Here is a 14,925-nt window from a genome sequence, read left to right on the forward strand (position 1 = left end):
GCTTTAGAGTGTCCGACCAACCATGTTATGATAGCAAAGTCAGTTTTCAAAACAAATTTCAAATTCAGAACGTATATTATAATAATAATGATGAGTTCTTCTTTATTACCACTTTTGGTGAAAGAAGTTTTCATAGAGATCTTTTTATTTCTTCTTGCCATGCTTTTTATTAAGATTTATTTATTTTTATTTTCTGTATATGAGTGTTTTTTCTGTATGTCTTTATGTATAGCACATCTGTGTCTGGTGCCACATAGGCCAGAAGAAGCTGTTGGATCATTTGGAGCTGGGATTACAGATAGTTGTGAGCTGCCATGTGTGTGCTGGGAATTGAACCCAGGTCCTGTAGAAGGGCAGTCAGTGCTCTTAACTGCTGAGCCATCTCTCCAGCCCTCTTGTCTACTTTGAAAACTATTCTATAAGGATCACTTTTTTCTGTTCCTCACCCTTTCATTGTTCTTACTTCCTCCCAGCAAACTCTGGAGACAGTAATTAAGAATTGCTCAGAGTAGCCCTTCTCAACTCTGATATTCAGGTATGAAATATTACTACAGATGGCAAGAAAGGAAGAACACCAGAGTGAGGACGTAAAATGTGCCCATAGCCTGCCATCTGCCCTGCCTACTGTGGAGGAACTTTGTACATCACCATGTGCCTACCTTCACTCCTCCCACAGGGTAGAGAACCTTCAGGATAACACTCAGGATTCAGATTTGTTTGTGTTACTAAAATCAAAATGGTTTCCACTAGCATACGAGCTATACTTTAGTAAGTAAAAATGCTTATGAGAGATTGGATTTATTTTCTTAGAAAAGCCTGTGTTGATTAAAGTTAAAACTCTTTGGTATCCTGTAGATTCTAATGATCATCATATAATGAGAAAGGTGGTTTAGAGATACATAGTCCTGACTTCCAAGTTTTGTGACTCCTTTCTAGTCAAATAGCATCTGGTGGAGGTTCTCTAGTCTAAGCTCAGGGCATCTCTCACTTTTCTGGCCTCTAGGCATGCTCTAAGAGTGCTGTCATGCATGAGGCTAAAGGAAAAACAGTCATTAGGATTCTCTCTCTCTTTTCTCGTAATGTTTTCATTGACTATTTGGGACAGTCACATCATGTACCCCAGTAACACATACTTCTCATTCCTCCTAGGTCTGCCCCCCTACTTTGTGATATCCCCTTTAGAAAAAAAGAATAATAATAATTAAAACCCCACAAGTCCAGTTTGTGTTGCCATATCCTCCCTGGAGCACGGTCAAACTCCCAGTGGCCAGCCTCTTAAAGAACATGAGTCCCTCCCCACCCGCACTCCCACCAGAAGCCATCAGTTGTGGAGAGATACACTTCAGCATCCTTATCACAGTTGTTAAGAGTTCTCTTCCATGGGTTTCTGTCTAGGCTGTTCTTTTTGGGGGTGGGGTTAGGTGGGGTAGGGTTGTCATAGAAGTCTTCTGTGTCCCTCTTTGTCAACTGTAAGTCTGCTGTCATTGATGCCACTTCAAAAATAGCTTCCTTCCCCTTTATAGTCGGAGGAAGCATGGAGCATGGAGCATGGATTTCCACATGGCCTTTGGCATCAGAATGTGCTACCAACCTCAGCATGGTCTCTGGTGGCTGTACAGACCATGGACGTCAACACAGCCCATTATTATGGACATGAGTATATATTGATATTTCCTCTTGGTGTTCTTTTCTTAGGCTCCCTCAATCAAAATTTAGGATGGGGCCCCATTCTGGTGTCCCTTCAAGTTCCTGAGCTCACCATCCAAGAGTTCCTGCAGGAATGTTTAGCCCTGGGCAGTTGCTTGACTCTCTATGTCTACCTGCTTCAGTGTCTAAACAGTGAACAGACTCTGAGGAACGAGATGAAGGTGCTTCTCATCCTAAACAAGTGGCTGGAACAGGTGTACCCAAGGTATGCTTGCCTGCTGGCTGCTCCCAAACTCGTGTGTGCTTCACTTGGAGTTCCCAGTTTACCTAAGTGGTTATTCAAGAGCCCAGAACCCAGAGATGCGTAAAAGTCAAACAGGCCTTCAGGGGCAGTGGCACATGCTTGGGGAGACTCTTAGTTGCTGAGCTAATTTTCTGAGCAGACTTTTTTTTTTTTTATTTAAATCTCCTCACACAAATATTTGAGGCACCAGCTTTCTTGTAAGTAGACTATTAAGTGACAGAGGACATGCAGTCCAGTGTCTGGCATGCAAATGGCAGCTGTTACAGCCCCATTGCTTTATTAACATTTGCTGACACATTAGCCTTGGTTTTATTTTCTTTAGTTTTAATTTCTTAAATTTTGTTTTTATTTACTTAATTTGTGTGTGTTTGTGTGTGTGTATATGTATTTGTGGGTTCCTGGGGATCAAACTCAGGGCGTAGGCAAACACTCTGCCCACTGAGCCATCTTGCTAGCCCAGGCATATGGTTGTAGAGTAATACATTTCTCCCTCCTGTAACCTCCGCTGTGAGTTCCTGTTGAGTGTCGTGGGAGAAGTCCTTGCATTTCTCTTGCTCTGGCTCCTCCCCCAGCTCCGCACAGGAAGAAGCCAAGCTGTTTCTGTGGTGGCACCAAGTCCTGCAGCTGTCACTGGTGCAGATGGAACAGAACGACTCGGTCCTGACAGAGTCCATCATCCGGATCCTGCTCATGCTGCAGAGCAGGCAGAGCCTCATGGCCGAGGAGAGGCTCAGCTCCGGGATCCTGGGGGCCATTGGCTTGGGCCGGAAGTCGCCCTTGTCCAACAGGTGAGGAAGCACCTACGCTCCTCTTCTCGCTGGGCCTCTGACAGCCGCTCCTGAGAGAGGTGTGATGTTGGAATAGGCTTTTGCCTTAGGGTCTGTAGGTTTTCTAGACAGATGAAGGCAAATGACCAGAGTCTGTTTACCTCTTTATATTCTAAAAAGCATGTTTATTTTTTCTTGATTTAACACAACTTTATTTCAAAGGTCAAATCATACCTTTTGTTCATGCTGATTTCATTTTGGTTTTGAGCCAGTGATGATGAATTAAGTTATCTCAGTCCTTCGTTTCATTGTGGTCGCTTGGTCCCCATCCTGGGAGTTTGGGAATGAGAACCTGTGAGGGACTCAGTGTAGAACTGTTACATCATCATGGTGGGCTTAGTTCAGTTAGTAAGAAGTGATGAGAGACAAATCTGTTTTGTGCTTAAAGTCCCAAGGCAGGGAAGGGTTTGCCTGTGCTCCTCCCTTCTGAGTGAAGGTGCTTTCTTACTTCTGATTTCTTTCTCTCTCTCCTTCCCTTTCTCCCCCCCCCCATCACCTCCCTCCCTCCCTCCCTCCCTCCCTCCCTCCCTCTGTCCCTTGCTCATGCTCAACACTCCCCTTTCTAATCTACACCCCAGCTACATCATGGCTTTCTTTTCAAATCCTTGTGATTATTGAAAAGAGGTCTCATGCTGTGCTGACATGCACTGTGTGGTCAACTTGGGGACCTCTCATTCCAGACCAGATGACCCCACGTTTGTTTGTGATAGAATGTGACACACACAATTTTAGTTTTACTTAATTTTGTTTGAATCAAGTACTCTTCTTTTTTAATTATGGTAATATATTTTCTATAGTAACCACCTTACTATGTATAATTCAGTGACATTTACAATGTTGTAGCCATCACTAGCTCTAGAATATTTTCATCATCCCACAAGTAAGCCCTGTAGTCTGTCTCCAAACAGTCATTTCCAGTTCCTTCTTTCCCTCGTCACTGACAACTATTAATTGACTTCATATTTAAATCCTCGTTAGGGCATTTATAAAAATGGAACTGTATACTATGTGGCCTTCAGTGTCTGGAAATGCTCTCCAGAGTTCATCTGTGTTGTAGCATGTGCCAGCAGTTCTTGCTTATTTTTATTTATGTTTTTCTGGTGCTGAGGATTGTACTCATGCACGCTTGACAAGTATCCCACAACCGAGCCACGTGCCTTTATTCCTTTGTACAACTGAGTGGCACACACCCAAGTGTGGATCTGCCACATTTCATTTGTCCATTAAGAAGCTGATGGACATTTGGGTTCTTCAGTCTGTTGCCGTTGTAACTAGTGATGCTCTGAACACTCCTGCATCCATTTTTGCTCATATCTGTCCCTGGTTCCCTTGGGTACATACCCAGGGGTGGGGTCACTAGATGACTTGGCACTCTGTTTCCCTTACTCAGGCAGTGCACATTGTTTTCTGTAGCATCCCCACGGTTTACAGTGTCTGTGTCCAGCTAATGTACAGCCGTTCTGTCTTTACCAACACTTTCCTTCTTCAATCTGAATGGGCACACACTCTTTGGGTATCTACGGAAGGAAAAATTAAGTAGGGTTTCCCTGAAGAGGTCAACTACAGAAAGGATCTGGAAATGGAGTTATATTGTTTTCTTTTAAGATAGGGTTTGTATTTTAAAATGTTCACTTTAACGGTCACTCACTTCTGACCTATTGCTAACACCCAAGGTTCCGTGTGGTTGCCCGAGGCATGGCCGCCTTCCTGTCAGTTCAGGTGCCTGCAGAAGACCAGATTCGCCTGAAGCCTAGCTCCGAATTACATCTGACTCCAAAGGCTCAGCAGGTCAGTGACAGCAGCCATAAGGTTGGAGGTCTCCTGTGCACCCGTCAGAAGGGAGGTGGCAGTTATAGCGGGTACCGTCCAGGCCTGAGGCTTCACAGTAGTCCAGGGCCGGTTCCCTTGGTGGGCTTGTCTCAGATCTTGAACTGATTTTTCTAGGGACCAGACTGGAGCAATGAGAAGGCAGGGCCAGGGCAAGCTGATCTAGTGCTGAATTTGGTACTGGAGAGTATACAAAGTGTGCTTCTGGCTACCAGGGCTGGCACTGCACAGAAAATGGCTCACTCGGCGGGAGTGACAGTTGGCTGAGCTTTCCTTTGGGACCAAAGCACTGGTTCCTGTTCCATGAGGCTTAAGAGTGACCAGCGTGCAGCTGGTGCCCAAATAACCAGAAGAATAGTAGCTACTAGAAGTCGCGGCATATACTGAACACGTGGATGGCTACACGTCTGGGGTCTGGTTACGGTAACTTGTTTTCACCTTGCCATCTGGCTGACTGGGTGTAGAGCCATCCTTGAAATATAAAATAGTGGTTGCCATCCTTGAGTGCTTGCTCATGCCAGGCTCTTTCGATGTCAGTGAGTTAACATTTTGTTCATTTCAACCCTGCAGCATAGAGTGGTGACTGTTCTGATCTTGTGGATGAGGAAATATGAGAGAGAGAAGCTAGGTAATTTGTCCCAGTTCACACAGTAGTAGGTACTAGGCCTAGGGTTCACATGGCTGATCTGTCTCTAGGCTGCTCCCCATTTTCCACTCTGCATGATGTCTGTTTGTGGCAAATGTTCAGGGAATGTGAGGATCAGAAGCCAGGTGCGGTGGTCTGCACCTTTCTTTAATCCCAGCACTGGGAGGCAGAGGCAAGCAGATATCTGTAAGTTTAAGGCCATCCTGGTCTCCATAGTGAGTTCTAGGACAGCCAGGGCTACACAGAGAGACCCTGTCTCAAACAACAGCCAAACAGAGCAAGGATCAGTTAATGCAACTGGTAGATTTTTTTCATGAGGATCAGGATCTCAGGATATAAGATATCTGGTACTGGTCACTCATTGCTGAGGTCGCTAATGTCTTCATGAAGTCTCACAGATGGACAGGTGAGCCCTGTGTAGGCAGATTAGGAGTCAGTGAGATTTATTTCACGATGTATCTGGGGAGTTCTCAACTCTCCTGTGGCCCTAGAACCTGGAGCATCAGGATTCTGCTGTAGTTGTGGCCACAGGTCACGTGGGCCCCTCATCTGTTAGACTTGAAATACTGCTTCCTGACATGTCCTTACATACTCATTATCAGGGTTTTCAGATTTCAAATGACTAATCTTGAGTCAGCTCTTACAGTAGATCTTTTAGGGGCTAAATTATAAGAACAGAAATGGGAGGAAAATGTCCTATTTAAAAAAAATTCAGCCCCTAAGTTCTGCTCATGGCTGACTTAGTAATTTATCTCTAAGCTTCTAGCTTCTTTACTGTACTAAAAAAACTCTTCCTCTTTGTATTCTGAATCAAACAAATCTATCTTTAATATACATATATTTTTAATACCAAGGGTTCCCAAAACTGGAGAGGAGAGGAGGTAGGGCACCCCATATGTGGTGGGTGTTCCAGGGTTGGGAGGGCATGTCTTCAGAATTCCTGAGGTGACTGAGTTTAGGCCCTTGGAAAACACAGCTATCCACCTCCCAGGATCACTGTTTGGAATTTTTGTTTTCTCCATGTACTATCTCTCTTTCCTCCAGTGAAGGAAAAAAAAAAAAAGTTACAGAGCTAGAGGGTGTTTTAATTTTTCTGTTGAAGAGGGATGTGGAGACACGTTTCCCGGTGTCTTATGGAGGACTCGACCTGTGCACGCTGTCAGCTGAGCTGTCTCCTTATCCTGGGCTCCCAGCAGCACTTAGCAGCGCCATGTGTAGGATTTCACTGGCTCTTTCCTGTGGTGCTCTGTAACCTGAGAACAAACCCAACAACAGTTGCACTTCCACCCACATGGGAGGCACCTGGTGCCTGTGGGCGTCCTTGGGCTCTAAGGGGGTGTGGCATCTGGTAGGGAAGAACCCACTGGTGGCACCGGGGAGACTGGGACCAGGTAGGTCAGGGAGCTGGCTGTGGCGGGTGAGGAAGGGCAGCAACACTAGGCTGGCCACTGCAGGCTCTAGGCAAGGAGAGGCTGGGAGACAGTAGTACTCAGGAGAAGTTCCTGCAGCCTCCTCTAGCCTTCTCTACTTGTTCCCCCAAAACCTGCCTTCCGGACTGCTGCCTTCCCTCCAGCTCCGGTGGAACTAGATCATGCTGGCAGTCAGGTGGTGTGCAATCACAGGATAAACCCTCTTCATTCATGTCTTTTAGGTGCTGACTGCTCTTGAATCCATGACGCTCAGTAAGCAGTATGTGGAATACCAGGATCAGATACTGCAAGCTATACAGTTCATAAAGCATCCTGGCCATTGCCTTCAGAATGGGAAGAGCTTCCTGGCTCTTCTGGTCAACTGTCTCTATCCAGAAGTGCATTATTTAGACAACATACGGTAGTGATGCCCAAGCCCTCCAAGACTCTGCTGCTCTGGGTGTCCATCACCTTCGCTGTTGCACATGAACCTTTGTTCAGTTTCACCGCAGAGCTCAGTTCTGCCAGGAGCTTGATCGAGGTGCATGTTGGGAGGCGTTAGATAGTTCTGGCTGTATGTTTATCTCTTGTTGTCCAGAGACTTGTTAGATTTTGTATTCTTCCACAGTGAACCTAAGTTCTGCTGAGTACAGAGCTGCTCACATTTGGGAAATGTGCCAGTCAACTCCCTAAGAACCACAGATGGAGTTTTGATGTGTCCACACTTCTGTCCCCCTGCTTTGTAGAAATGTCAAGACTCCTAGGCCACATCTGTCTACTTCGGGAGTCATGAAGTGCCCTCTTTTGGACTCCGTTTGTATTATTCCAATGTAAAACAATCAACTTGGAAAATGTCTGCATTTCTTAAATGTGGGGAAATACACCAGCTTAGAAGTATTATGTTATTTCTCTTAGAGTAGAGATAATACACTGAATTAAGTCAGGAGTGGTGGTGCACACCTGTAATCAGCACTCGGGGGCTGAAGTAGGAGGATCATAAGGGTGAGGCAGTGTAGGGTGCGATGACTATCTCAACAAGCAAAACAAAAAGGTCATACAGAAGACATGCCACTTAGCCCTGACCACAGTGGACAGCAGAGACGGTGACACATCAGTTCCAACTGCATGTCCTCCGGAAGCGCGCCTTTCTGAATTGATGTGGAAGCCGGTGCACGACGGCTGCTGTGCACAGGTGTGTCTTGTTTGGTCCGTGTGGTGGGAGGGCAGACAGCACTGAGCCGAGGCTACCAGAGCGCTGCATTCCCTTGACTCCTCATTCACGTCGTTTTATTGGTTCTGTCTGCGGAAGTCCCCAACCCCTGACGTATGTCAGGCTCTCTGCAGGCCCTACTGTCAAGGGACACTGGATCTTTGTCCTCTTCCCTTGGTTAAGTTTAGGTGAAACTCACAGACATGCTGGACTCATGCCTAGGGAGAAGGGGCCCGCCCGGTCGGGGGAATCTGAGAGATCTGGCTTTGGTGAGCAGCCCAGTGCCTTCTGTCACTGCTGACAGTCCGCATTGCCAAAGCCTGTCCAGCACGCTGCCGTGTTCTCTCGTCATCTCTTGCTCATGTCACTTCCTGCAGGAGTCAGGAATTAGACTTCCATCAATGTATTCATAATTCTCAAAGTGGCCCCAAACCAATTTTGTTTGTTCTTATGGGTTATGGCTCAGAAATATTTGTGTAAAATCTCTGATGGCCACCAAGCGCCTTGAGTAAAGATGGGCTTTACTGTTAGTGGGGTGCTGCCCCTTCCCTGGAAACTCGCAGGGATTCTTCTTACTGAGAACAACTCTGCCTGGTTGACATGCCTTGGGACAGTGATAAAGAACGCCCCTGTTCAGTGGCCCCAAGTGTCATTGTAAGGGATATGTCTCAGCCTTCTTTGCTTCTCTGTCCCCCAAATCAGTCATCTTCCCTCCGAGGAGAAGAGAACTTGAGACGCAGTAGACAGTTGAACAAGCAGAAAGTACTGTGTGTGTGGTTTCTCTGAGGAGAACCGAGTTCCCAGTACCTTAGAATGTGAAATGTTTGAATGATAGTGTGTACATTTTAGAGAATCAATTAATTTTGCAAGTTTGTAATATTTGTAAATTTTGTCTGTAAAAAGTATAAACAATAAAATCAACTTTTGATTATAACTGATAAATCTGAATTGAAGGCTAATGTAGATTTTTTATGCCTGATATTAAATTTATTCGGCTTTGTAACTGGTTGGTAAAAGTGCCGCTTTTTCATCCTTGCTTAGCATCTGAGAGTTCTTTGCCTCAGATCCTATGAGAAACACTAGGTTTAAAAATGTGAAATAATGCAGAATAAAGAAAGCTGCCTGCAGACAGGCTGGCTTGCTGCTTGAAGGATGGACCAGGCTTTGCTAGGACAATGGTTAGCTCTCAGAGTGCAAAGCCCTGGTATCAGAGATGGTGATGAGCACTTGACGTCCTTTTCAACATGCAAGGCCAAGGCCTGAGCAGTGTGGAAGGTGGACCATCGAAGGCTCAGAGGCTCCTGCACCACAGCATCAAGTCCTTCCAGGAACAGAAGGGGAGTTTTGATCTCAGTGGAAGTGCCGCTGCCTCTCCAGTCATCACTCACCACCTCAGAGCATGCAGAGAGGTGTTGCTTTGGCCTTTCATCTCCTTGCTCTACAACCTCACTAGACAGGAGAAGGCAGAGGCTGTTTCTTTTGGCAGAGAGGTCCTGTGGCTGTCAATACAGAGTGATAATGGCTATAATACATATACTTGTGTCTTTATACATTTCTAAAGCTCTTGCACACTTGACCTTGCCCCTAAACATGACTGGTGTCTTGCTGGTTAAGCATCCACCTCTCCTGTATTGTGCCCAAGTCTTTTGGTTCTTCGGTGTCAGAAGATATGAAGTGTTGACGCTCCACCTAAATTAGCCAGAAGTCTTGCTCCACCAAGGCCAACCAGTCTAAGACCTGGTTTGTCAAAGCTCTTTGTCTGAATCAAGGTGCTGATACTGTTTTCAAAGATGTGTATTTGAAAAATTACTCCTGAAGTGGGAATCCAATGTCTAGAATCATGGACAGAGTTAGCACATTAAATACCTCGATCTCCTCAGTGGGGACCCTCAGCTTCTCTACCTGGCCAGTGTCTTGGAGTCCACTGCTGGCCCAGCCTCAGCTATGCTCAGGCTCTCTGGTTCTGCTTATCTTGAGCCAGAACAGTTCCCGGTGACCTTGCCTATTGGTTGGGGATCTGCCTGGAACAGCTGGGCAGGGCCTGTTCTCTTTCTCTTAGTATACCTTGAGACATCTCCCCTTGTCAAGTCTCTGACCTCTTCTGCCCTTACCCCTTAGTCCTCTTCAGGTTCCATGCTCAGAATTCTTTGTACTCTTCAAACATGATATCCAATAAAACTGCTTTGTGGTGGCAAAGTGCCCAAGTCAGTCCACACTGCTGTGCCAAGGATTAGTAGTGCCTGAACTATGATAAGACTAACGGAGCACCTGGGAACACGTTTCAGTTGGCACTCACAGTGCAGGGAGAGAACACATCTCTGTCTGTCTTGTTTGTGGTGCTTTGGCTGCCTTTTTCTAGTTCCTGCCCCAGAATTATCGTACTCCTGTGGGCCAGGGAGTGTAAATCCCTCTAATACACACTTGGGCAGCATCAACTCCCATCGTGTTCTGTAGTTGGCACATTAACCTAGCATTGAGTTAAACTGTAGACCCCTTTAATAACAGTCACTGCCCAAGACCAGTTTTGTGGAGCATCTACTTGGTGGGCACCAATGATCAGGCTCTTTGAACTTCATCCTGTACTACATCCTGAACCTCATCCTTGCTCTTTAGTTTGAGCTCACTTGCCAGCTTACTTTGAGGTAATAGCTGATCCCAGTAGGTGAGGCTCTTGACTTAGAGCCGGGCCCTAAACAGATTCTTCTGCTCCACCAGGGTGCTCCAGCTTTTGAGCATGCAAAGGGTCATGTGGCCAGGAGCAGGTCACGTGCTTAGTGACTTTCCTTCATTCTACACAGGTTCCTCATTCCTCTTGAGAATAACTTGAAAAAAAATTTATGCTGCTCCGATTTTAGTAGTAAGAGTGCTAAGGAATGTTGGTTATACCCTGTTTTCAATGCATCGTGTAATACCACTGAGCACTGAGGGAATTTTCCTTTCAGTGTTTTAAGATGATCTATTTGCGATCAGTACTCACAGTCTTCTTGGCCTGTCTAGTGTGAGCTTTAAAACCACAGTTCTATTTTGGTCATTAACTGTGCAATATTTCCTTCTGATTCATTGTTTAATATTTTCCATGCTTGTATGAAGGACACATTTTTGTCTAATGGTGAGAAACTGGAAGATGTGAGACTTAGTGAGGTGGAAATCTGCAAATAAAGAACATTGTGATTTACCCATGCTGAGCCTGTCCCATTGTTCTCAGCAAGTAGGTTTTCCTATATAAATCATGTTAAGAGAACATTTAAGTTAGTTGATTTGTGATAGATAAGAATCTTTTTTAAAATTTCATCACAATGGTAAGCCCTCTAATTTCAAAGAGGAAATTTCTAACTCAGTGTGTGTGTGTGTGTGTGTGTGTGTGTGTGTGTTTGGGGGGGGTGGTTAAAAACTGATATGTATGGGAGGCCATCAGATAGAAGAGCCCTTGATAGCTGAAACGGCTGTAAGGTGCCCTTGACCTCTGTAGGAGGACCTTGACCCCTGCACGAGAAGGGCCTTGAAAGCTGGGCAAAGGCTCACAAGGTGTGTGATGAACAGAAATGTTTGGGGTGCTGAGAGGCAAGAGTGTCTGGCAAAGCTCACCCTGAGTTTGCTCAGGGTCTGCTATGGAAATCTGCCTTTGGTGTTGGTGTGCCACATTTCCTGCTTAGCACTGAGGTTCGTGGACACTAAAGATACATCTGGAATGCACCAAGCTGTGGATGGGTGTTGTGGAATATTAGTTTAAGATGTATTACATTTGTTTATGCTGTGGAATATTTAATGATGCAAAGATGTGTTGAATTTTTGTTGCATTTGTTTAACTCTGTAAAGCTGTGTTACTTTGCCTGCCTAAAACACCTGATTGGTCTAATAAAGAGCTGGACAGCTAATAACGAGGCAGGAGAGAGACAGGTGGGGCTGCCAGGGAGAGAGAATAAAGAGGAGAAATCTGGAAAGGGAGTGGGGGGGGCGAGAAAAAGAGGAGAGGAGGACATCAGGCGCCAGTCACCCAGCCACACAGCCAGCCATGGAGTAAGTAGGAAAGAAAGATGAATAAAGAAAGGTAAAAAGCTCAGAGGCAAAATGTAGTTAAAAGAGAAACAGGGTAATTTAAATTAGAAAAGCTGGCTGGAAACAAGCTAAGCTACGATCAGGCATTCATAAGTAAGAATAAGTCTCTATGCATTTATTTGAGAGCTGGGTGGGCAGTCCCCCAATGAGTTTAAAAATCGAAAAACAAAAAAAAACAACCACAGAAGGGGGATCTGCAGATTCCATGTAGGGGTAACAGTAATTGGTGATTCTCCAAGAACAGTTTTCTGGGTGTGAGGCATTCATAAGGATGTGAACCCATCTTTGTGTGGATTCAGCCTCCTTTTCCAGAGAGAACCACAGGATTTAGGGTTTGAAGAACCAGGATGGTCTAGCCTTGCCACCTGCACTGCATTGGGAAGTGCAGTCTTGGAAGTACTGTCTTTGGGGTCCTCTCCCTGACTCCTGGCCTACCAGAGGGGAGTCCCAGATGTGATAGCTTTTAACTATGGCTTGTGTCTCTGGTCCTTGCTTGCCAGTGACAACCTGAGCCTGCTCAGAGGTTAGATATGGGAGGACAGGCATCTTGTCACATCTAGATCTTGGGTACAGAGCAGGTGGTTACAGGCTGTTCCGTCACTGTATTCTCCACTGCCCCTTGGCCAGTCTTTCTGGAAAGCAGTCAGGAGGCTGCCCTGTGCAGCATGGCAGACTATTAAAGGAGATGGCAGTTCACCTTGGGTGCCCTGTTGCCTATCATGGAAACCACCTTCATGGGCTGTTCCCCTGAGGAATGCTGTTGCCTTCACTCTCGAGAAGACTACTGCACACAGTGTGGGTACCTCAGCAAGGACCACCGGGTCAGTGACCAGCACTGTGATGGAAGTCAGGCATATCAGAGAGTTAAACCTCAGACTTCAGTTGCCTTAGAATCTGGTTACAAACAAACAGAGACATTTTGAGGGCAATTGGAAAAATATGAATATGGGCTGCGAGGTAGAGCCACTAAATGTAAGACAGAGGAGACAGTGCACATGTTCTTCAAGGTGTCTAGGTTTCTGGATAACTGGGAAATCTGCTGCTTACCTGCAAATGGCTTAGCCAGATCTGCAGTAAGGAAACAGCAACCTGTGAGAGATGGTGATGGAGGTGCTGGGCACATGGGTGCTTTTCTCCAGCTGTTTGTGTGTTGGGGGAAGGGAGGCAGGGCAGAAGTTGAAAAAGATTAAAACAACAAAACTTTGGGGGCAAATTCTCCTGAAGATACTGTTTAAAGTTCTAGTCCCTTCCCTTCCATGAGGGTCAGTAGGGCCAGGTAATACCAGCACGGGTATGTATTTAAACAGCGCCCCAGGTATTCCTGACACAGGTAACCCTTAGATCTCACAGGAGATGATGGATGAAAGCAGGAAGACCTGCTCAGCAGTACCAGGAGACTAGCACCAAAGCAAATCCTTGAGTAACAACTCCTGTTACTCTCACCCCAGGCAGGGGTGAAACAGACCTTAATACAACTGACTCCATGATGAAAGTACCATTCAGACCATAAAACTCAGCACAGCACCACATGCTAAAACAAAAATGAAGACCTAATCCATCCAAGTCCATAGTTCGGGGAAGACTCTGCACCTAACCTTGCTTTTTAGCTTCTGTAGTTCTGCTTCTGGTCAACTGTTCCTTTTAACTGAAGTATGTCAACCCAGGACTTGGTTTTTGTGCTTAAAAGCTCACCCTGAGATTGTCTTCATGTTACATTAGGATCCTAAACACCCAGTGTAGTCACTGGCTAGCTAAAAGAAAGTTCTATTAGCTCAAACCCACGTCCGAGCAGTCTTCTCCGGTGGGTACCCCATCCAGCAGTTCTGCCCACTTGGTCTACATCCTGCCTCTTCCTTTGTGCTCAAGAAACGAATAACTGCATTCGTACCACGCCATCTTTGCGTGGGCTGTTCCTGTGCTTCAAATGCTCCCTTTTCTTGACCTTCTAATCTCCATGATTCCTCATTGTCTCCCCCATCAGCACAGCTAATGCATACCATCTTCACATATGTTCTTCCAGGAAACCTTCCTAAAACAGTCAGTTAGCCCTTGCAGGGGCATGGTTTTGGACTCACTGTGTGGATAACAAGCTTGAGAGTTTCTGAAAGGGGTTACTGTGGCATTAACCATTCTCAGTTCTCCGATTTTCTCAGTGTTCCTCACATATCATTTGGGGGTATACTGCTTGTTCTCGTGAGTGAACAGGCACAGTCAGCAGAGGATGACTCGTAGAGGATTCTTTTTACCTCCAGCCTAGCAGTTCACAACATCAGAGATGGATTCCTGCGATCTGGGTTCCCAATTAACAATGACCCTCCTGCCAGTCTTCAATGGGAACGTGGTGAGTGCTGCAACTATTCTTGGTTGTCTATTTGACTATATATGTAATCAAAGCCCAAGTGGCTGGATACACCTGTGAGGGTGTTTCTTAATTAAATCTTAGAAGTGGGAAGACTCACTTTTAAGCCTGGTCTTTGGAGGTGGGGAGGTCCACCTTTAATCTGGGATACACCTTCTGCTAACAGCCTATGTAAAGGGCATAGATGAAGGAAGCTTTCTTTGCCTGCTTGCTTTTGTGGGCAAGTCCATTCCTACACTGGCATTAGAGCCTACTTCTTCAGGATTCTGGCACATACTGAAGACCAGCCGAGACATCCAGCCTGGTGGACTGAACAACTCCTGGATTCTTGGACTTTCCTTTGGTAGACAGCTATTATTGAACATTCAATAAATCCCTCCTCCTTTCTCCCTCTCTGATCCCTCTCTGATATATTCATTCTATAAATTCTGTTCCTCTAGAGAACCCCTGCTAATACAGTGTGAAACAAATACCATTTTCAGCCACTGTGATTTTAGGGCTTGTTGCTGCAGTGCAGCCTAGCTTATCCTGACTGATAATGATGTCTTCTTCAGTCTCAGATACCAATTCCTGCCCCAACAAAGTATGCACGCAGTAATTCATATAATTCGCTTGGATGTGAAAACAGCTTCAAAGACCA

The 14,925-nt window shown here is 45.7% G+C and overlaps 1 protein-coding gene across 2 annotated transcripts in view; it reads left to right on the forward strand.

Moving 5' to 3' along the window:
* Window positions 1-11,028, forward strand: part of Epg5 (ectopic P-granules autophagy protein 5 homolog) — a 100,388-nt gene extending 89,360 nt beyond the window's left edge. For both annotated transcript variants that reach the window (XM_036204579.1, XM_036204580.1), the window contains exons 41-44: window positions 1,696-1,912; window positions 2,524-2,739; window positions 4,452-4,566; window positions 6,903-11,028. In XM_036204579.1, the coding sequence (XP_036060472.1) occupies window positions 1,696-1,912; window positions 2,524-2,739; window positions 4,452-4,566; window positions 6,903-7,085 (731 nt within the window). In that variant the 3' untranslated portion in view covers window positions 7,086-11,028. The remainder of the gene's footprint in view (window positions 1-1,695; window positions 1,913-2,523; window positions 2,740-4,451; window positions 4,567-6,902) is intronic.
* Window positions 11,029-14,925: the final 3,897 nt, after the last annotated feature.

This window comes from Onychomys torridus, chromosome 13 (assembly GCF_903995425.1).
Source record: "Onychomys torridus chromosome 13, mOncTor1.1, whole genome shotgun sequence".
Lineage (NCBI taxonomy): Eukaryota > Metazoa > Chordata > Mammalia > Rodentia > Cricetidae > Onychomys > Onychomys torridus.